General features: G+C 37.5%; 1 protein-coding gene across 3 annotated transcripts in view; it reads right to left on the bottom strand.

Moving 5' to 3' along the window:
* The window catches only part of tox2 (TOX high mobility group box family member 2), a 134,528-nt gene that overhangs the window by 25,961 nt on the left and 83,965 nt on the right, over positions 1 to 24,602 (bottom strand). For all 3 annotated transcript variants that reach the window (XM_077603000.1, XM_077602999.1, XM_077603001.1), the window contains one exon: positions 8,669 to 8,989. In XM_077603000.1, coding sequence (XP_077459126.1) covers positions 8,669 to 8,989 — 321 coding nt within the window. The remainder of the gene's footprint in view (positions 1 to 8,668; positions 8,990 to 24,602) is intronic.

Here is a 24,602-nt window from a genome sequence, read left to right as displayed (position 1 = left end):
AAATAAACAATACATTTATGATTAAGTGCGATAATATAGATTGTGAAATATTAACTGGGACAAAAGGCAATCAAATGTTTTATAGCCAGCAAACTGTAAATGCAGTATGGATTTACAAAGTAAGGGATATTGCAGATAAACTTAAATCGAAGAATATGATTAAATTGAAACTAACAAAATTGTTGATTTCAGTTTGACAGGTGCTTTAAATGAATATTTGGTTCCATAATTCAAAACAGATCTCCATTTTTATGAACTATAAGATTGCTGTTTTCCCCCCCAAAAAATACTGCACTGTCCTTGTTATACTATATATATATATATATATATATATATATATATATATATATATATATATATTAGCATACATTGAAATTTTTAAGAAACAACCTTGACAAAAAAAGCTTATTTAACACACATATATATATATATATATATATACACATATACATACATATACATATATATACATATATATATCTATCCATCTATCTATCTATATATGTATATATATGTATGTATATGTATATATATATGTATATATACGCACATACATATACATATATATATGTATATACACATATACATATATATACATATACACATGTACACATACTTTATTTCATCCCATATTTGGGAAATTTCTTGATATATATATATATATATATATATATATATATATATATACATATATATATATATATACATATATATACATATACATATACATATATATATATATATATATATATATATATATATATATATACATATATATATATGTATATGTATATATATATACGCATCAAGAAATTTCCCAAATATGGGATGAAATGAAGTTCTAACCTAACCTAATATTTTTACAAAGGATATACTGTTGTACAATATATATATTGTATAACAAGCATATAGTAAGAAGGTAAACTGTGTATAAAAAAAACTGCACCCAGATTTGAATTCCACACCCAAAATTGCGATTGAAACAACTGTCAGACCTAAAAGCTAAGATTGATTTCAACAACACGTGTATATATAGTGCCATATTACCACAATACACAAAAACGACAAAACAACATTGCAACTATTTGTACCCTTTTCAAACGTACATGACCGTACATACCAATGACTTTGGTCATTCCACGTGACTAATCAACATTGGAATAAAAATAAATAAACTTCTACCGTGTCGTCGAGGCCCATTTTTGAGAAGAGAAAGCACCAGACGTCGGCCATCATTTTTCTGCACATGCTCTCTAATCCCCGACACCAAATGACTTCAAAGAAGCTCCCCCCCGCCCCATCACCCCTTTTCTCATTTAAAAAGGAAAAGGAGTCCAAAGAAAAAAAAAGGGAGACTCAAAGAGCCAAAAGTCCATCAAGTAATATTGTAGTGGGAAATTGGAAAAGTCACATGCAATTCTCTCTTTATCGGCAATTCGGCATATTTCTTGTTTGCGGAAATGTTGATAGTGAAAGAAAAATGCTTAAAAACACACCTCTGCTATTTTTTTTCCACCTCTCATTAATTCACTGCACCTCGTCTCTGACACGTTGACTTGACATCGGCGCTCATATTTCATTCACGCCGGCTCAGCTGAGCCGCCAACACACCTGCCAGGAGCAATTCATGGCTCTCCAGGAAAAAAAGAACCCCAAAAATAAAAAACAAAATGAAACGCATGGGGGCAATTTAAAGTGACAATCAAGATGGGTTAATGTGACCTCTGTTATAAACCGATTTCTCATGTTTGAATGACAAAAATTACAAAACAAAAACGTTGGGTTGCTGTAGGTTGGTAAATTTATTTTATATATATTTATATTTAACTAGTTTAGCCTCACGACGTGATGTGCTGGTGTATTGGTATTTTCCAAAATTAGTAAGTAGAAGGTAGGCATTTTTGTTTCAAAATAATACTATGAAATAAGGTATTTTGGCTTTAAGGACGTTTGAGGAAATGAAGAGTCGATAACTGCTGAAAAGGATTAACTTTTTAAGAATGTTGTAAAAGTATAGTTTGATATAAGTACTATTTACATGTCTTTGGATGACGGTTAATATGTCGGTCTGTTATTTGGGTAATGTCACATTAAAAGCCTCCATAGAAAGTGAATTATTGTTAACAATTTGCTTATCTACCTCACCTTTATGATGTTCAAAGTTTTTGAGTTCACGCGTTGTCTTCAGATTCGCATACCTGTCAACTTATACGTTTTTCCCATATTTTGTACGTTTTTTTGATTATTTCCATATAACAACTTTTGTATAGGATTTTTTAAAGTAAGTTTTACGTAAAACAAATCTCGTTTTATGTAAAACAGATCTCCTTTTACGTCAAACAGATCTTGTTTTACGTGAAACAGATCTCGTTTTACGTCAAACAGATCTCGTTTAACGTCAAACAGATCTCGTTTTACGTGAAACAGATTTTGTTTTACGTCAAACAGATCTCGTTTTACGTAAAACAGATCTGTTTTGACGTAAAACAGATCTGGTTTTACGTAAAACAGGTCTGGTTTTATGTCAAAAAGATCTCGTTTTACGTAAAACTGATCTCATTTTACGTCAAACAGATCTTGTTTTACGTGAAACAGATCTCGTTTTAAGTCAAACAGATCTTGTTTTACGTCAAACAGATCTCGTTTTACGTCAAACAGATCTCGTTTTACGTCAAACTGATCTCGTTTTACGCCAAACAGATCTCGTTTTACGCCAAACAGATCCCGTTTTTCCCATTTCCGGTCTAGTTCGGATCGTCTCGGTCACTGGTAGTAGACGAAAACATCATCGTCGACTGCTAATATTGTCATTCTTTAAGCATGATATGCACACGCCTGTCAGTCACTTCCACCCTTTTCACTATACAAATATAGCGTATCAGAAAGCCGTCCACTTGGAGAAAATTTTAGACTTTTACATGCGCCCTATGTGAGTAAATACGTGTCACATTGCATTTGTAAGGGTTTTTTTAATCACTTAATAAGGGGAATTGCAATCATTAATAAGCAGAGAATTGGCCTAAGTTGCCAGGTATGTGTTTGTGTTTTACAGGTGTCAATAAAAAGAAAAAACAAGGAGAAAAAAATGCCTGAATGGCAACCATTCCATTGTGAATGCTACTCTCAAAATTAGCTGTTCCTAATCAGGACAAGAGAAAATAGATCAATGGTGAATAGAACTGTTAATGTTAAACTGCGAGTAAAAAGAAAAATGGAAGCAACACGCCTTCACAGCCATGAGCTCAAAAACACTGCATGGACCACACGTCTGTTAATATGTAGCATGCTATGCGCGGACGTCTCTCGGTATGATTATACATTCATCATCTGCTCCGTATTCAAACGAGCACGCTGGAGGCCCACTGACGAGCGCTAATATCTCACGCGCCATTGAGCAAAAGAGGCCGAGGTCGTTTAAATTTCGCCGGCTTCTTTTTCAATATCGCTTAATAGAAAATGAAACACTCCAGCTCCCAAAAAAAAAAAAAAATGGCGAGTTTATGCACAACTGTAGAGATGTGAGGACGTAGTATATGGACTGTTGTTGTCTTGGGAGACAGAAATAGTAGACAAAAAAAAGTGAAAGCACTCAATGAGTGAGGCCGAGATGAGCAACTTCGCTTGGCTGCATTGATAAGATCAGTGCAACCTGAGCACGGCTATTAAATGTCTAATGTGTTTTGGAATCTGGAGATGCTATGACAGCGGCGCATAGAAAGAGAGGACTCGCCGAGTGTAGCAGAGCGTCGCCGATGGGGCGCTTGGACGGACGCCATATTGGTTTTGTTTAGCAGGGAGTTGGTTAGTCCTGGAGATGCAACAGAGAATGCAATATGACGCTGCCGTCAGGTGCCAAATTTTGGACCAATTCCAGGTGAGACGTGGCTGGATTAGCATTGAAAGAACACAGAAAACATGTAAGTAACGGTACAAGATGCAACATATACATGGTGTTCGTAAATCCTTTTTTAGTCTTGAGCATAGCATTTCAATATGTGAATTGTATGTGGACTTATTTTTTAATCAGACTTACGTTTTGTGATAGCGGGCCAAAAACTGCCACTATTTAAAAAAACTTTTTTTTTATTCTTTAAAAAATAAATAAAATGAAAAATAAATAAATAAAATGAATAAAAAATGAAATAAAATAAATAAAAAATAAATTAAAAGATAAATAGATATATACTTATTTCTTTTTTATTTATTTATTTTTAATTATTTTTTTAAGAACAAAAATACCCCCTAGCTTCATATGGTAAGGATGTTCCCTTAGCAAGTGGGCAGGGTTGGGCTTTAGCCAAAGATAATGAAACATGGAAGGCCCTACAGGCCATAACAGCCAAGACAAACAGATTCAAGGACAGTTTTTTCCCAAGAGCTGTAACCACATTTAACTCAAGGTCTCATAATACTTATTTATTATGTTGACAACTTATTTATCCATGACAATTTATTGATTATTTACTTAACATTACTACATATTGATTATCTATGTGTTTGTTTGTTTGTTGTTGAGTCCATAGACTTAGCGAGTGGTGCACTTTCAACAACTTGGCATTGAACGTCTCCAAAACCATAGAACTCATCCTGGACTTTCGACAGAACAAGGCTGCGCCGCTCTGCTGATCTCACTCGGACTATTTATTTATCGACGACTTATTTGTCTGTTTGTTGATGTTATTTGTGCACTACTTTGTGAAAGCTCAAAATCTCATTCTACTTGTATAATGCCAATAAAAGCCTTCAATTCAATTGAATCAAATGCTTATTTTTGACAGCCCCATCGAGCACACAAACTAAGGCTGCAAACCAATTCCGTTTGAATAGTCTCTCTTACATGAATAAACGTTCCCAAAAATAAAACTACCGAAAATTCCACGCATTTTCGTAACAAGAAAAGAGAGGAATAAATCAATTCCACATAGCGCAAGTAAAACTGAAGTTGTTGACTCCTAAAGAAAGGAACACATTTGAAAAAAACCTGATCTTTACACCCTATTGGAATACAAATTCCTCAGCAATTGCAAGAGAATGTCCACCAATCCCCAGGTCTTATCCATTCGATTTTCCCAACGAACGCCATTGCCAATCCATTCCGACTACGATCATTCACGGCCAACCTCTCGCTGGCCGCCAATGATTCAAACCCCATCCTAAACGAACCCTCCAAAAAACATACGAAAACTCAATCTAAACTCCGTTTATTTCATCAAACTCCACTCTCCTCTTTTTCCGCATTCCTAATAGCTCCCAGAATGTTTACCTATCGCCGCAATAGTTCTACTTTCGTTTCGCCAGCCGTTCCTCCACATAATTAGCCCATTTGCTTTTCCGCTTTTATGCAAGCACCTGCGACGAAACACTCATCACCCCGGTGCGCCAAGCATACCGAGCCCAATGTTATTTCGCTGAAGTGAATTACCTCGAAAATGCACAATGATGAAATCGGCATATGCTCATTTCGAAAGAGTCACTTCTTTGCAATTTCTTCTTCTCTTTTTTTTTCTTTTTTTTTCAGCTACCCTTCCATCTCCACTCCCTCCATCCAAGTCTATTGCACTCTTCTTTTCATTGCCCAGCTCACGTATTGAATCTGCCTGATGAAAACAGATCTCACTGCAGCACCACAATAGAATGGCTGATGCAGGAAAGATGAACCCTAATGGATTTTTTTTTTCAACGTGCACAAGATTGAATATAAGCCCCTGACCTCCAGATGTAGTGGATCCATTTCAACAGCAGAGATATTGTTTATGGTCTACACACACATACACACAAATATACACACACACCTCCACATGGAGGGACACTGCGCAACATCCAACTCCACAAAAATGTAACAATCTCATTTTGAAAATGGCCCCAAATTTAGGAATTAACCCTAGTTTGCGTCCGTCGATCCATTTCAACAACAGAGATATTGTTTATAGTCTACACACACATACACACAAACACACCGTATTTTCACGACTATAAGGCGCACATAAGTCTTAAATTTTCTCCAAAATAGACAGGGCGCCTTATAATCCAGTGCGCCTTATATAAGGACCAATACTAAAACTGTTATCATGATAAAATAAAACAAATCAGTCGATAGGGTACACCATCCTCTACAGCTCTCACAACTACGGCAAGCAGCCCCCGACTCTACTATTTTCCCCTTAGAAAAAGTACTGCGCAGTGACTGCTGGGATATATAGTTCTTCTGTCAATACACCCAATGGATTGTGGCCTGGACTTCGACATCAACACAGCTTTACAAAGCGTGGAAGGCAGCGCTGGAATAGTTACGCTAGCTACTATGTGCGAATGGATTGTGGCCGCCTGGACGAACGTATAAAACTCAGCGTTTTCGATGACTCATTTGGACAATTGTTCAATTCGGACACAGAAAATGAGGACTTTGATGGATTTGTGGGTGATGATGACGTGAGTACATTGTAAAATGGCTAAATAAAGTACAACCGAACTCAGTTTTGCTTCCGTTGCCTTTTTAAAAACGTGATTTTAGTGTGTGAGTGTAGCGTGTATGTTTAAGCTGGTGTATGTTTTGCCATTCCTGGCTGCGTCTATAAAAACGGTGCGTCCTTTGTGTGTGTAAAATACAGAAATAGCACTCGTTACTGACACTGCGGCTAAAAATACGATGCGGCGTATAGTCGTGAAAATACGGTACACACACATGGAGGGACACTGCACAACATCCAACTCCGCAAAAATGTAACGATCTCATTTTGGAGGGGCCCCAAATTTAGGAATTAACCCTAGTTAGCGTCCGTCTAGCAATCGGTATCGACAGCGTCTTGAGTTTGAACTTTGCCGTTTGCTTAATTACTCCGTTCGACAGAGTGTGTCACGGTGAGGCGGCGATTTAATAGAAATTCCTTCCCTGCACAAATGAACCTTGCTCTGCTACGCTTTGGTAGCTTTGCCAGGCAGAAAGAAGACTATTTGATTTAAAGCTTTTTTATATTTTTTCGGCAGCCGAGCTTGAGAGCGTCAAGAAAAAAATAAAATAAAAATGTGTGCGCTGAGGAAAGCTGGAGAAGCTTATTTATTCTAAAATATATATATATATATAAAAGGCTGTCAGATGTGGCTTCTTTTCATTTTAATTCACATCTAAAAATGCTACTCATCGGTGGTTGGAACCAAATATTAAAATGACAAATGCAGGAAACAGCTTATGCATTATCGCCACGTTGGATATTGCCTCGCTAAAATTTTGCTTATCAGGCACATTTTGCAAACACACTAAACAAAAAACGGATATTTTATTACAATTGATAAACTTACTGGTTCAAATTAAACGGTAATCCCAAACATAAAGTCAATCTTAGCTGCTAGAGACTTGCTATTTATTTATTTGTTGTATGTACATTATTAATAGGCGTGCTCACGAAATTCGAACTGGAGGGGATTAATTTGGGAGTGGCAATATTACTTTTGTGGAAAGTTATTAAAATCGTTACACTTCCCTTCCACGCTGAAAATGCATTTTTTTCTAAATTAGCGTAATGACGTCGAATTCCATCTGATATCATATTGCAATATCTATTTCTGACATTTTCCCATTTTTACAGTTGAATAAAAATAGAAAACAATATTGAAAAAAAATAATAATTGTCTGTTTTCGCTACTAGCTTCAAACAAGAATCATGCTAAACATCAACTTCTTTTATTTTTTTACGTTTGCCTTTGAATAGTCCCTAGAAAAGTGACTGTAAGATGTCTACGTCAAACCGACAATTGTGTCACTATAGTGGGCGTATGGTGTTATAAAATAACCTGAGTGGCTGATCAAGCTATGTCAATGCTCAAGGTCATGACCAAAATTGTGTATAAAGATAAATAACATGAATTCAATTTCCCTCGGGGGGGGCTACTTACCGATATTCCACATAAGATACAATATTGTAGTTATATATCAGATGTATATCAAGCCATATGCTGACTGTTGTTTGGTCTTTTATCTCCTCTGCTTGTGACAAATGCTCCAATATGTTCTGCTTGACCTTGATGTCTATCTCTCTTTGTCCAATATGTATATGTATATACGTGTATATGTGTATATGTGAAAATATGTATGTGTATATGTGAAAATGTGAAAATGTGTATGTGTATATGTGTATATATGTATATGTGTATATATGTGTGTATGTATATGTATGTATGTGTATATATATATATATATATATATATATATATATATATATATATATATATATATATATATATATATATATATACACATACATACACATACATATATATGTATATACGTATATACCTATATATATATATACACATACCATATACATGTATATGTACATATATAGGTATATACGTGTATATATATATATGTATAAACATATATATATATATATATATATATATATATATATATATATATATTTTTTTTTTTTTCATTAGCATGTTGTTATTTCTAAAGAGGGTACAGGATGGAATAATATGAAACAACTTTAAACCAATAACCCGAAAAAAACCTGAAGTGTCAAGTTTCCTCATATTTGACACACAAAGAAATTTGGTCATTTCTCAGAGACCAATCTGGCCCAATCATTTGAACACTACTTACGGATTCTTTCCGATAAATGATTGTGGGACATTTTGGTTGGGAAACATCGTTATCATAAAGTCTACTTACCGATGGCATCTGTCCGGAAACTAACTGGCCGTCTTGCGTTAGCATGTTGGACATCATAAGGGTGGGCAATTCCGGGTAGGAATAAGGGTTGATGAGGCCGTTGTGCGACAGCGAGTGGCACAGGTAACCCGTGGAGTCGTGCTCCATCAGGTGGAGCAAAGGAGGCTCCGGGTGGTTGGGCGGAGTGATGGGCGGGATCTCGTAGTCTTCGTCTCCGTTGCCACTACCTGTCCCGCCGCCGCCACCACCGCCACTGCCTCCGCCACCTCCCGCTCCTCCGCCATTACTGCCGTTACCACCACCGGTCTGAGCTGTGTAGTTCTGAGAAAGACCAAGACAGGTTTCTGGGTGAGTGACTGTAAATGGACAGATGGGAAGTGAAGTTGAAATTGACTGGTCGCCAGCCAATCCCAGGGCAACTACTTACACTCCATTGACACAATTAGCGTCTTCAATGGACTAACTCTACAAGTTTTCAACCTGAATCCCAACCTTAAGCACTATACAATATGAAATCCCACTTTGACACCCAGTTTTGGAATGTTTCCAGTTTTCATGCAACAGAGACAAACACTGCTCCATCCGTTTTTAACAAGCATGATATTCCAGCATTTATCAAGTTAACAATGCTACATCGTCTCACCCAAGATTACCAAAACAATTATTATATCTCCATGGACGATTTTCCAAACAGATGCATTGGGAATAATTGCTCGCTTTAAAGCCGATTAACAGCATGTGTATAAAACACTTTAATCCATTTTGAAAATAGAAAGAATTGCCAAGTGACTCTGTTTCTGGTCGAACTCAAAGAAGGACAACGCGACAAACTACACGAATGTCACGTCTTGGCGACGTTGTGCTTGGACCCAAAAGCCGGGAAGCAATCACGTTGACAAGGACGTGGAGTTGCTCTAACAAAACTTTAATACTTAAGGCAGGAATCAAAATAACAAGGACTTAGAAATCAAATCACAAAACCTGATTGAAGACATGGGAAAACGAGGAACGAGGAACATGGAACATGGCGTGGAAACTTGGCATAGAGTAAACAAGTAAGACAAGAACTCAAAAACACACAGGGTTTAAATAGTCAGACAGGGATTGATTACAATTAAGAACATCTGGGTAACACACGGGTTTAAATAGACAGACATGGATTGATAACAATTAAGAACACCTGGGTAACACACGGGTTTAAATAGATAGACACAGATTGATTACAATTAAGAACACCTGAGTAACACAAGAGGGAGCAAGTGGGCATACAAAGGGGCGGAGAAAGGACAGGTCAATACAATGGGCAATCACTCGGGGAAAAAAAGCATAACAAAATCGACCAAACCTGAACTAACCCGAACAATGTTCGCACCAGTGTTGACTATTTCAGTAAAGATTTTTGACTGTCAAAATCGGGAAAGTTTTTCTCAGCTGCGACTGTTTTCTCGAGAAGAATCAATCCAGAAATTTTGAGCCTCCCGTTTGAGCGCCATTTAATATACCCCTGCCGTTTAATATACACGGGAATATTAAACAGCAACTCGGCTTTTTTGGCAAGATTTGTATGGTGTTCATGGGGGCATAATTATAGATACTTAAGTTCATTAAAATACCAAGTCAGACTTTATTCAGCAGTCAGTAGTTTTAGTCTGCAAAACATTGATGCAGCCCGTCACGGCATAAAGAGTGCATAGTGGATCGTGCCTTCCCGTTTGTGGGCCATTAAATATACCCCTGCCGTTTAATATACCCGGGTATATTAAACAGCAAAATACGGTCCTTCTTTCAGGTGTTTAGCCGTCTTATGTAACCCTGTAAACCTTCCATTGAGGTATTTCAAATACCAAAACAGCTAAAAAAAAACTCTGCCAATTTCGTATGACTTGATTTGTCGCAAAAACAAAGCTAATAAAAATAGTCGACATATTTGAATGCAACGACAGCAAACGCAGCTCGGAAAGACTCGGAGTGGAAAAATAGCCAGGGGAGTCAACAGGGAGCAAAAAAGCAATCTCCAGCTGAAACGACTCCCATTGTAATGACCGTGTCAAATTAATCATCACAAATAATATTCCGGTGTCAGCCATTCAAGAGTTTTTTAATAGAATTTTTATGATTCACGTCATGCGGCATACATCAAACAGTCAGTCCGGCAACATTTCTGAAATCAATTCAATATCATCTTTGTGTAGGCTGTCATGCTCGGCGGCAGAGTGGTCATTTATCTCGCCGCCAGATACTTTTCGCGGGAAAAAGGGAGCAAAATTTGACGCATTGTCATTTTTCTTTCTCAAGGTGAGCGCCTTGTTCGCCAGGTTCAAATGTGTAAAAGCAAGGAATCAAATCTCCGATACAATCCAGAATCCAGTATGACTGCAAAAGGTGATTTTTATTGAAAATTTGGGGGGAAAGAACTAATTAAAAACATAAAAAATGGATAGAAACCAGTACTCTAGTAAAATTAACAATAACAGGATTTATTACATTTTAAAAATTAACTGTATAAAAGCCTAAAATAAAATCTCCAATAGAATCCCAAATCCAGTATTACTGCAAAAAGTAACTTTTATGGATATTTGGGGGAAAAGAGTAAACTCATTTTTTTTAAATCGATAGAAATCAGTACTTCAGTAAAATTAACAATAACGGGATTTATTACTTGGAATCCAATTATATTTTGAAAATCTACAACATGCTATATGTTTGATAAAAAAACATGATAAATTATGTTTTTACTTTGTGTATCATCTAAAACAGCCTATAACATTTTATTATTATAACAAATAACATTAGGATTGTCAACTGTTGTTATCAAAGAAAGCTAAAACAATAACAAAAACTGAAAAATATTTAGAATGCAGTAACAATATAAAATATAAGATAGCAACATAAATAATCATTATAAATAAGAAATGTAAACTAAAACAATAAACATTATTTCTTTGGTATAAAATATATGTATAAAATATGATAATGTACTTTTTTTTAAATGATATATGCCTACAATAAGGGTTTAATAATAAGACAAATATAATCGATAAAAAGAGACAAACAAAATGGTTTTGCCCCTAAATTAAAAAAAAAAACAGCAATTATTCCATTTTTAAACACAAGCATGTTTGAGTTCTCACCAGTATTGAAATTAATTTAATATTCTTTAAAGCAAGCTTTAAATTTGACTTGCTATCCTCTTGTCTTATATTTAATAAGAAAAAGGTGATCACACCAGAATTATGGGTCAAAGGTCGACAATACTACTTGACCTCTGTCTCTTTGATGACTCATGTTTTTTTGTTGTTGTTTTTTTTATGTGTGTGTAAACCTTTAGGGATGACTTGTGTTATTGTTTGGTCTAATGGATGAGAAAAGCAACATTTCCTGAGATTCAATTTCCCTCATAATTGTTGGAAGGAAATGGGATTGTCCGCCGTAAACATCCCTCGCCATTGTGCGCGTCCCTCGCCATTGTACTCCGACGGGTGCCATCTTTGACGGATCGTAGCGGAGGGTGTTCATCAGCTTTTATGTTCCCCGTTTGTCCAAGTGTGTATCCACAAAACCAGTGCTAGTTTTCCTGCTTTGAATGCGGGTGACCGCAGACCTCATCCATTGCCCTTTTGTGAAAACATGTAAAAAATGTCAAGGGCAACCGGAGTTAGATTGCCGCGGGATAAATCATTTATATGTACTGTGTCTCCATTGTGCGTGTCTGCTTATGTTTGTATTGGTTGCTTTGGTTAATGCATAACTGGACTGTACGTATACAGTGGAAGCTGTTTTAGTCATCTCCTAAGTAAGTGCATAGATTTTCCAATGTTGACACTTCAGAACTTTAACCCTATATATACGGAAAGTGAATATTTTGGGTAATTTATTTGAAAAAAAATTTTTTTTTAAGTCGGCTCATTTTGTTCATTCACCTCTTGAACTGCTTATGGAATTAAATGAGTTTTCCTGCACTGAAAAAGCAGGGTTGTAGGAAAAAACATACAGTAGTACCTTGACATACGAGTGCCCCGACATACGAGCAATTTGAGATACGAGTAAAATTTTGGGCAGATATTTATCTTGAGATATGAGACAAATTTTGATATACGAGCAGACAGCAGACGCGAGAGGCTGCTCGTAAGAATATCATGGCCACTGTCTTTCTGGTCGCAACTCCCTCTTTGTAATGTCTCTGTGAGCACTGGGCGGAGCGTTGCATTTTTCTCAGTGTTTTTTTTTTCCCGTTAGTCAGTGCGAATGGCGGAGCAATCGCTAATACGAGAGGAGTATATGCTACTTCTCGTTGGCATGTGGTCGTGCGTTATTCTATTGTGAGGACATTTGTGTGCATCATTTTGGGAATATTTTGAAGGGAATAAAAAAGCAAAAAACCCTCGATAGGTTGCATCTGAAAGTCAGGCTGGAGGCGGGGCAAATAGAGCCAACCCGGGAAAGGTATCCAAATTTAAAACAAAATTAGAATTAAGTTCAGTGTAAGGTTAGATTAAACTTATTTTGAGTGTGTCTGTTTTGTAATCATAGATCATTTAAATTTGTTTATGTTATGTTACGAGCACGTTGCCATGCCAAAAATCCCGCCCTCTCTCTCTGTCCGTCTCTCCCCTCTCCGCAAAATCCGTCAAATTTTAGTAATATTAAACACATTTTAGTACACTCTTAAACCACTAGTTGTTTGTTACTTTGTTACTAGATGGCGAATTAGAACAAATAAAAATGTTTTTTCCAATCCAATACCCTGTTTTGAGTGTTTTTTCAGAGGGTTGGAACAAAGAAATTTGTTTTTAGTTCATTTCTATTGGAAACGTTCGTTTGAGTTACGAGAAAATCGACATACGAGCTCAGTCCCGGAACGCATTAAGCTCGTATCTCAAGGTATCGCTGTACTGCAGAATTCGCTGATATTATACGATATGGGTCAAGTTGGACTGGGAGAACTTGGCTTCCGCACTGCGAGCCACTGTAACGTTTTAATTAAACGCGGCGTCTCTGGGCCGTAACAGTCGCCGCATTGCAACGCACTTTGCGTCGGAGGGAAACAGATGAAGAGACAGTTGGCGTGGGACTCGGCGAGAAAATATCATTGATTGGGGAGCGCTCCAGTATGTCTTTTTTTGATTTTGGCACGTTTCAAATCCTCCCTCTGTAGCTTTGCCTGTGCAGTCAAGGCCTTCTGGAGATGATATTGACTGTGGCTAATGGCTCATTAGCTGTATTTTTCCCCCTGTTTTTTATGATTGGATTATTGTTAGGAGGTCTGAACTTGCCAGCCGCCGGGACACAACCCGATTACGTAATGTGGCAACTCTATCATGTAAAAGTTATAGTGGTAATCCATAAAGATCGGCTGTGAAAATAGATTTGCCTGCTGAAATGAGCAAAAAAAAAATCAGGCTGTCAGAAATGCAATATGGAGGATGGATGCAGAGGTGGATAATAAGTTATCTAAAGTTAAATCAGGAAAGGTGGCGAGGTATAAAAAGATCAAGAATTATTGGTGCTGGGATGATTTCATTGACTTCTGATTCAAGAAGAAATAGTACAGTGGTACCTCGAGATATGAGCTTAATTCGTTCCGGGACTGAGCTCGTATGTTGATTTTCTCGTAACTCAAACCAACGTTTCCCATTGAAATGAACTAAAAACAATTTAATTCGTTCCAACCCTCTGAAAAAACACCAAAAACAGGATATTGGATTGGAAAAGCATTTTTATTTGATCTAATTCGCCATCTATTAATAAAGTATCAAATAACTAGTAGTTTAATACTATATATATAGTGTTTAATAGAACTAAATGTGTTTAATAGGACTAAAATGTGTTTAATAGAACTAAAATGTGTTTAATAGAACTAAAATGTGTTTAATAGAACTAAAATGTGTTTAATTGAACTAAAATGTGTTTAATTGAACTGAAATTAGACATATTTTGCGGAAGGGAGAGATGGACAGAGAGAGGGAGGGACTTTTTGCACGGCAACGCGCTCGTAACATAACAAACCAATTTAAATGAACTTGGATTATGATGCAGACACACAAAAAAATAAATTTAATCTAACCTAACACTAAACTTACCTTTTTTCTCCCGGGTTGGGTCTATTTGCCCCACCTCCACCCTGACTTTCAGATGCAACCTATCGAGGGTTGTTTGCTTTTGTCTTCCCTTCAAAATATTCCCAAAATAATGCAGACAAATGTCCTCACAATAGGATAACGCACGATTACTTGCCAACGAGAAGTAGTATATACTCCTCTCGCATTAGCGATCGCTCCGCCATTCGCACTGACTAACGGGAAAAAAAACACTGGAAAAATTGCAACGCTCAGCCCAGTGCTCATAGAAACATTACACGAAGGAGTTGCAACGGGAAAGACAGTGGCCATGATGTTCTTATGAGCGGCCTCTCGCGTCCACTGTATGCTCGTATATCAAAATTTGTCTCGTATCTCAAGATAAATATTTCCCCGAAATTTTACTCGTATCTCGAATTTCTCATATGTCGAGATACCACTGTATCACTCTCCAGGTCGCAGGATAATCAATTCTACTAAATGAGATTTTTCTGACTTTGTTGCGAATTAATTTCGTCCCAGACGGTCCATTTTTACAGAACGAAGCCCCTTTTTTTAAACCACTTTTGAACAAATCTACCTAAACACTAGTATGCACTTTCCCACCCGTTGTAGGACTTCAGCATTCAAGTCCACTTCAATCCCCACTCACGTCTCCATTACTTCGGACACTACCAGCTTCCCAAAAAGCAACGAGACAAAGTCGGTCGGGCCCCCTTTATCTCATCCTTTATCCCCCCTCCACTCATTTACAAATGGTCTCGCTTATAGCGTTACTCAAGTCCCACTTTACGTGGAGCGCGGAGCGTCCTGTTCGACAACACCATCCGTCAAATCGGGTTTAATTAAAGCCAGAACTGATCTTCTGCCACGCGATCATGTCAAAGGCACCACAAAGGCCGTCCTGGCAGCAGTGCAGCAAAGGGTGACGAACGCCAGGCGTCCGCTTACAGCTACTCTATACCTTTGTTTTGCCGCTTCCCTTATGGTGCCGGCCGGCCGGCTATGGTAACGCTTGGCCCCCGTGGCCCGAGTTTTTTTCACACAAGGCCGTGTTTGAATGCAATGATGTTGAGGGAAATGTCCGGGTTCGCAATGCTCCAGTCCATCCCTTCGCTTACCAGCAAACATACACTACATTTTTAAAAATGGATGACGAAAAACTTTGCAATTGTGTGTTTTTCTTCCGTCGAGAAAAACACCAAACAGTTCCTCCATTGACAATTAAGAATGTCTTCACACAAACGAGTACCTTCAGTGGTGTCAAGACTGACCAGTGACGGACACATGGGACTGTAAACGATAAAATACAGAGTACATAGAAGAAGAAATACAAGAAGCGAAGTACAGTGGTACCTCGACATACGAGCTTAATGCGTTCCGAGACTGAGCTCGTATGTCAATTTTCTAATTCGCCATCTATTAACAAAGTAACAAATAACTAGTGGTTACTAAAATGTGATTAATAGTACTAAAACTAACGGATTTCTAATTTTTTTTGACATTTTGATACCTTTCTTCTCGCTGGTTGGCTCTATTTGCCCCGCCTCCACCCTGACTTTCAGATGCAACCTATCGAGGGTTGTTTGCTTGTGTCTTCCCTTCAAAATATTCCGAAAATGATGCACGCAAATGTCCCCACAATAGGCTAACGCATGATCACTTGCCAACGAGTTGTAGTATATACTCCTCTCGTATTAGCGATCGCTCCGCCATTTGCGCTGACTAACGGAAAAAAAAAAAACACTGAAAAAATGCAACGCTCCGCCCAGTGCTCGCAGAGACATTACAAAGAGGGAGTTGCGACGAGAAAGACAGTGTCCATGATGTTCTTATGAGCAGCCTCTCGCGTCTGCTGTCTGTTCGTATATCAAAATTTGTCTCATATCTCAAGAGAAATATCTGCTCAAAATTTTACTCGTATCTCAAATTGCTCGTATGTCGGGGCACTCGTATGTTGAGGTACCACTGTAACTTGTTCTGCAATCTATTGACATCATTTTTCCCGAGTACTTGTTGTATTGTTTCTTCTGGAGATGTTCTTTCTGGTCAATAAACTCCTATTGGTCGCTGACTATTGAGTTTAGGGCATGTAGACATCACTTCCTGAAAAAAAAAATGAGGCAATTTCGTTTAAGTTCTGTTGATTCTAAGGCATTCAGCCTTTAGTCTCTGTTGATTTTCGGATTCTGGTCCTTTGACTTTGCAGCTTCTTCTGGGTCACTTCTTGTGGATTTTGGGGCATATTTGGGTCGCTTCCTGTTGATTTTGGGTCACTCCCTGTATGTCACTTCATATTGATTTTTAGGTTGATGTGGGGAAATTTACGGGTAATTTCCAGTTAAATTTTATCCATTTGGTGTCACAGACTATTTGATTTTGGGGCATTTCTGGACCACTTCCGTTGGAATTTCTGGTCACAACCTGTTGATTTTGGGGCATTTTTGCTTCAATTCCGATTGGTTGACGTCACACTTTCGGTTGGTTTTGAGCATTTTTAAGAAAGGTAATTGGCTGTTGACTTTGGGGCATTTACACATCACTTCCTGAAAAAAAATGGAGGCAATTTCCGTTTAAGTTCTGTTGATTTTAAGGCATTCCATGTTTACTCTGTTGATTTTCGGATTCTGGTTCTTTGACTTTGCAGCATTTCTGGGTCACTTCTTGTGGATTTTGGGGCATATCTGGGTCACTTCCTGTTGATTTTGGGTCAAGTAATGTTGATGTGGGGAAATTTACGGGTAACTTGATTTTGGGGCATTTCTGGACCACTTCCTTTGTCATTTCTGGTCACAACCTGTTGATTTTGGGGCATATGTGCTTCAATTCCTATTGGTTGACGTCACACTTTCGGTTGATTTTGAGCCATTTTAAGAAAGGTCATTGGCTGTTGACTTTGGGGGCAGTTCCGGATCACCTCTAGTTGATTTTGGGTCACATCGTGATGTCCTGAGTTAACCACTCGTCAATGGAAGCCAACAAGTTGAAACTGGTCATACATTAAATCTCAAATATCGACATGTCAGCCCAAGAATTCACACATCCAGTCGCCGCCATCCGTTTTTGCTTTTCACGTCTCCTTCCCGTCTCGCGTGGTATCCCGTTCCCGCCGCTCGTCTCACTTGTCAAACAGGTTCGCGGGGTCACCGCCATCTGATGGCGCGTCAGGACCGATTAGCGTCAGCCGCCTTTGCGCCATGTCATATTTCATTACGATTCCGACTCGTCCGGTAGGGGTCGGCGTGATTTGATTGGACCGCAGAAATGATATAATTTGTGTTTAACCTCGGGCGGCACGAGTCTCTGAGTGGTGTACTAATGCATGTTGCGAAAAGATGAGGGCGGGCCATCTCTCATCGACTGATTTAAAGTGGCACGCGGCCGGCCGAAGCCAAGCCGAGTCCGGGGCGATTGCCCAACATGTGGCGAGGTTACGGGAGAGGCCTTTATCAAATAATAAACACAGACTCCCATGTACTCCTGTTGCTGCTTTTTGCTTCCCAGCGTCACGTCTTCCCTCTTTGATTAGTGCGAAGCATTCAACAGGAACACAAACGTTTATATAATATCCATCCATCTATTTTACATGCAGTACACCCACTCTACTCTCGGGAGATAGCCACCGTGTCTAGTGCAAACAGAGAAAAAAAATATCGGATACGAAGGACTCTAGAAATGCGCAGAAGTACCAATATGGGTGTCAAAGTTAAAGCACGGGGGCCAGATTTGGGCCGAGAATGTGATTTTTGGGTGGTCGGCAAAAGCAAATGACATTATGTATTCACTCATGTTTTTGTTTAACCCTTACATACACAATTAATTCGCACTAATTCATCTCAAGTCGTCCCAGTTTTAACGAATTGGACGTCAACGTATGGACTTCTTAAAAACAGTATGAAAAAATAACCCGCTTTTTATTTGTATTTCGGTCTAAATTCATTTTCACTTCAGTAATTTAGCATACGTGTATTATAATCATATAAAAATAATGTAAGAAATAACAAAGATTTCTAATGAAAGTTACATGTAATAATAAATGTTATTTTTAGGTGACCAAAATATAAAAATAAAGTAAGAAATACCAAAGATTCATAATAAAAAAAACATGCAATAATAAATGTTATTTTTAGGCGACCAAAATATAAAAATAATGTAAGAAATACCAAAAAATTCTAATGAAAAATACATGTAATAATAAATGTAAATTTTTAGGTGACCAAAATAGAAAAATAATGTAAGAAATATCAAAGATTCCTTTTGAAAACTACATGTAATAATAACAAATATTTTAGGTGACCAAAATATAAAAAATAATGTAAGAAATACCAAAGATTCCTAATTAAAAATACATGTAATAATAAATGTTATTTTTAGGCGACCAAAATATAAAAATAATGTAAGAAAAACCAATGATTCATAATAAAAAATACATGCAATAATATGTTATTTTTAGGTGACCAAAATATAAAAATAATGTAAGAAATACCAAAGATCCCTAATAAAAATTACATGTAATAAATGTTATTTTTAGGTGACCAAAATATAAAAATAATGTCAAAAATACCAAAGATTCCTAATAAAGAGGTCATGTAATAATAAATGTTATTTTAAGGCGACCAAAATATAAAAATAATGTAAGAAATTCCTAATGAAAAATACATGTAGTAATAAATGTTAATTTTTAGATGACCAAAAATAGTCACTTTTCCTTTCCGAAGGTTAAAAGTATAAAGTACCCCTCCCTCCATTTTTTTAGATGACACAAAAACAGTCATTTGCCCTATAAAGGGTTCAATTTTTAAAATGTCAACCTTTGAATAGCTGTTCACTGAAGTGACCACTCTCCCAGAAAAGGTTAATCATCACATTTTTCCCATTGTATTTCATTATATCCCCTCCACTTTTTACAAAACCAGTTACCATTCCATTCACTACCAACAAGCACAAATACGAAGTCACAATACAATTATACGACTCCTATAAAAACCATAAATCCGATGAGTATTGCAACAAAACTGAAACACCGCTAATTCTCATTCTAGAACACTACACTATATATTCATTTAAATGTACTATCTCCCACGTTCCTCCCAAACAAATGGCTTAAATCAGTTTTTTTTTTAACATCGAATGTCCGTAAAGACCCATATCAAACAATAACGAGGCCTCTGTAATTTATTAGCTCAGTTTTTTTTAAAAGCCACTCATCAGACCACAACGAGCGTGTGGAACATTCACTCCGAGTCACGTTTTTCCTGACAAACCCTTCTGTCCCACACTCAAAGATTCTGTTAATGATAGCAAGGAACTGGATAATATTTTCGTTGACATCCGGCGAGAACCAGATTTGCGAACTTGCCACATGTCAGTCATCGAGTTCAAGAGAAACAGATGACCATTTAAAAACAGTCACTAATTGTAAACTGAACTGAAAGTCGGGCGAAAGAACCTCATTCTCGAGAACTCCATTACAGTAGAAGACCTTAAATGTCAAATACCAGTTCTTTACAATGGAGGACAATGAAGGAAGTTAAAGTTCAAACTTGATGTTTACGACATATAAAGCAGTGATTCAATATTTAACAGGTTCAACGTTTACAATTGTCCATCTCGACTGTTTTCCAAGTGGGAAAGCGGAAAAAATATTCAATTAATACACCTAATAATAAAGAATAATCATTTAGGTACATCTGAGAATCAGGTCTTCACTTAATTTAAAGGCAACGACTGCAAAAGAGGCACAAATACAAACGTTTTCATGAAAGAAAAAACAAAATTCCAAATAAAAATAGCTGCTCTAGTTGAGATGTAGACAGATTGACCCCATAATTTAAATGCAACAATAACAGCTCCACTTTAAACAATCTAATGAACCCACTGTAAAATGTTCTGCTTCTCTTATGTAAAGTGAAAACTTTTTAATATGATTAAATGCACTTACATTATTTTAGGCCAAAACTAACATACTCCAAATTGAAATTTCAGTGTATACTTCTGCCATTCTATGTTTAAAAAAATCAGTATATTATTAAATGTACAATTGTTCGTAAAAATCCATTGATTCCATTATTCTGCCCAATGAATGTCTAGGTAGATCGATTTCTGTGCCCAGTTTGAAGGCATTCCTGTATCGAAAACAACACTAGATGGATTTTAGTGTTCACAACATACACAAATTAGTGATTGGAAATGTTGCGCAGGCATCCCATTTACGATGGCTAACATAGCAGAGGATTTGAGATAAACTAATACCTTGAGATACGAGCTTAATGCGTTCCGGGTCCATTTTTTTCAGTGTTTTTCCCCCCGTTAGTCAGTGTGAATGGCGGAGCGATCGCTAATACAAGAGGAGTATATACTACTTCTCGTTGGCAAGTGGTCGTGCATTATCCTATTGTGAGGACATTTGTGTGCATCATTTTGGGAATATTTTGAAGGGAAGACAAAAGCAAACAACCCTCGATAGGTTGCATCTGAAAGTCAGGGTGGAGGCGGGGCAAATAGAGCCAACCTGGGAGAAGAAAGGTATCAAAATGTCAAACAAAATTAGAAATCTGTATAATTTTAATACTATTAATCACATTTTAGTAATATTAAACCACTAGTTATTTGTTACTTTGTTAATAGATGGCGAATTAGAAAATCGACATACGAGCTCAATCTCGGAACGCATTAAGCTCGTATCTTGAGGTACCACTGTACTTCGCTTCTTGTATTTCTTCTTCTATGTACTCTGTATAAAAATAGAGCCTACCCGGGAGAAGAAAGGTATGAAAATTTAAAACAAAATTAGAATTAGGTTTGGTGTAAGGTTAGATTAAACGTATTTTTGAGTGTAATCCAAGTTCTTTTAAATTTGTTTATGTTATGTTACGAGCTCGTTGCCGTGCAAAAAGTATCTCTCTTTCTCCCCTCCGCGAAATCCGTCTAATTTTAGTACAATTAAACACATTTTAGTATACTATTAAACCACTAGTTATTTGTTACTTTGTCAATAGATGGCGAATTAGAACAAATAAAAATGTTTTTCCAATCCAATATCCTGTTTTTTGTGTTTTTTCCAGATAGTTGGAACAAATTAATTCGTTTTGAGTTCATTTCTATGGGAAACATTCGTTTAAGTTACGAGTAAATCGACCCTAAATACGAGCTCAGTCCCGGAACGCATTAATCTCATAACTCGAGGTACCACTGTACTTCCAAACCTTTCACACATCCTCCATATCTTCGATTGTGGCTATTCGTGTACCCCATTTTTTTTTTAATAAAGCTGACCATGATGAAAATAAACCACATGCTAGGCTCGATGGTGCCGAATGACGGTCATGTCGAGGCTGCTGTGTGTTTAGCGGGCAGGCACAGGAAGGAAGAGGATGTTTCAAATGAGGAGCATAATCACAGTTACTGCCTGACAGGGCGCATTTAGGATTACATTGGCAGACATACAATTTTATTCCCCCCTTTCTCTTAACTCCGCTGGCATTTCTTTAACTTACTGGCGACTATCAGCTCGGCGCAGCAGGCACTCGCGCGTGCAACCCTAATAAAAATAACAAAAAAAAATCACCAGCACTCTCTTTTTTAAATGGAGTTCAGTCATCTGCTTTTTCTTTTTCTTCCTCCCACCTCACTGGCTATTAGCATGCACACAATGGCGCTACTGTGTGTGCATGACAAAACAAATTGTTGCAAGAAAAGGTAAATGGTGAATAAAAAAAATGAAAAAGGGGTAAAAAAAAAAAAGGCTGCGTGTGGACTGAGTGACTGGAACAATGCGGAGAATAACAAAGCGAGCGCTGATGGTGCAGTCACGCAGACAAACCGGCATTATTGGTGGAATTGTTAGGATCCTGTCACCCACAAATAACTGTGCTTTCAACAAACGGTGGGGTGTTAGATTCTCGGCCTTGTTCGGTGAGCTTAATAGTCCTTAAAAGGCTTACAAAAAATTCATGCATAGTCCTGTTTTCTTTTTACCTCTCTGGAATGACCTAAAATGACATCGCCATTGTTATTATACTAAATTTTTCAACTGTACTTAGATGCACCAAAAAATATTAATGATCGAGCCCACTTTCGATGCGATGTTAATATAAAAAAGATTTTATTTACTATTTCAGTGCGATGATGATGATGGGGGTCCAAATATAAGGCCTTAAAAAATTCTTCAGTTTATCATTAGTTGATTCATATTTAAAACTGAATAGCCGTTAAAATACAAAAGTACTGCAAAATGAATGTACCCCATGACAAACTATTTCTGGTGATAAGTGATCGGGTCAAAACAATTCACGAATACCGATACTTTAGCAATCACATATTGTATCCGGATACAAATCAGTACTTTTACCTATATAACTTTTGATAATTTACGTTAGTGCAATGATTTAAAAAAAAAAGCTATTTGGGTTGCTATTCTCCACCATTCCAATTTTTCACTTTGTTCATACCGCAGGTCAATTCCAATTATTTAGAATATTTTTTCATGTGTCTATAATTCCAATTGGTATTTTTCAACACCCCAAGTGGTGTTGAAGTGAACGCATAAATGAATGAATGAATCTATGAACGCTCACCAGTCCACATCTGGACTAAACTTGAAACCAAGAGAAACTTTACCACTGCTCGACAAGACAACAGCAAATATGAACAAGCATCGGTGCATAACGTCTCAAAAATTATTCCGCATTAAAACTAAAAAAGAGTAGCCAAAATTGTCACAAACAGCAGACAGATTTATCGTATTTTTCGGATTAAAAATCGTTTTTTTTTCATAGTTTGGCCGGGGGTGCGACTTATGTGTGAAATTATCTACCTTCCGAGTTGGGGGAGTTGTTTAAAAGTGACCCTGAGGATGAAGATTTCATTAGATTTAGTGATTTGGAGTAAAACTTGTTAGCATGTTTTTATGCTATAGTTATCTGAATATCTTTTAATATGTTACGTCGTTACTGACATGACCAGGCATGTCAGTCATGTAACGTTAGCATACCGTACACTTATTCACCCTGTTGTTCTCTATTTTAATTTAATTTTAAATTGCCTTTCAAGATGACATGCATGTTTTTGGTGTTGGATTTCATCAAATAAATTTCCCTCAAAATGCGCCTTATACTCCAGTGCGCCTTATATATGTTTTTTTTCCTTCTTAATCGTGCATTTTTTGGTTGATGAGACTTATAGTCCAAAAATACGGTACTTCCGTCAACACTGTGACCCCTGACGGCGTCATGTTAGCGTTTTCTTCACACTACGAGTCGTTACATATTTATGCGATAGCAACGGCTACGCGATAACATCCCAATTGTCCGTGCCCCCCTGTGGTGGGAACGTAGCCTAGCATCACTGTGCTCTTAAGTGCCCCCCTTCCGAGGCGGAGAGTCCATGAGGCTGTGTATCAGAGACTGGCACAGCTGGTGCCAGCAGGACTCTAACATCTGCGTCCCTGTGTTCCCGGTCGTCATTGTTTGTGGCGAGGCTGGCGGAGAGCAGAGGGGACGGCGCGCTGCTGGTGTCAATGAACTCGCCTGTTGCTACGTCTTGGCGTCGTGAACCCCCGCCTTCCACTCTTTTTCTCAAATGTCACATGTACACTACGCTATAGAAAAGCTGGAGAAGTCTGGCAGTGAGCGACACATTGTGACTTTGGCTCCATCTTGCTTGCTGTAATATTATTTGAGACTCATCTGACAAAACTACCGTATTTTGTTGTTTAATATACCCCCCATTTAATATACCCGGGTATATTAAAGGGCAGGGGTATATTAAAGGGCGCACAAATGGGAAGGTATGATCCACTACGCACTATTTAATGCCGTGACAGGGTGCATCAACGTTTTGCAGACAAACTATTTACT

This window comes from Stigmatopora argus, chromosome 6, assembly GCF_051989625.1.
Source record: "Stigmatopora argus isolate UIUO_Sarg chromosome 6, RoL_Sarg_1.0, whole genome shotgun sequence".
NCBI classification, from domain to species: Eukaryota; Metazoa; Chordata; class Actinopteri; order Syngnathiformes; family Syngnathidae; genus Stigmatopora; species Stigmatopora argus.
The sequence above is the reverse complement of the archived record's forward strand: the minus strand, read 5'-3'. Positions and strand labels throughout refer to the sequence as shown.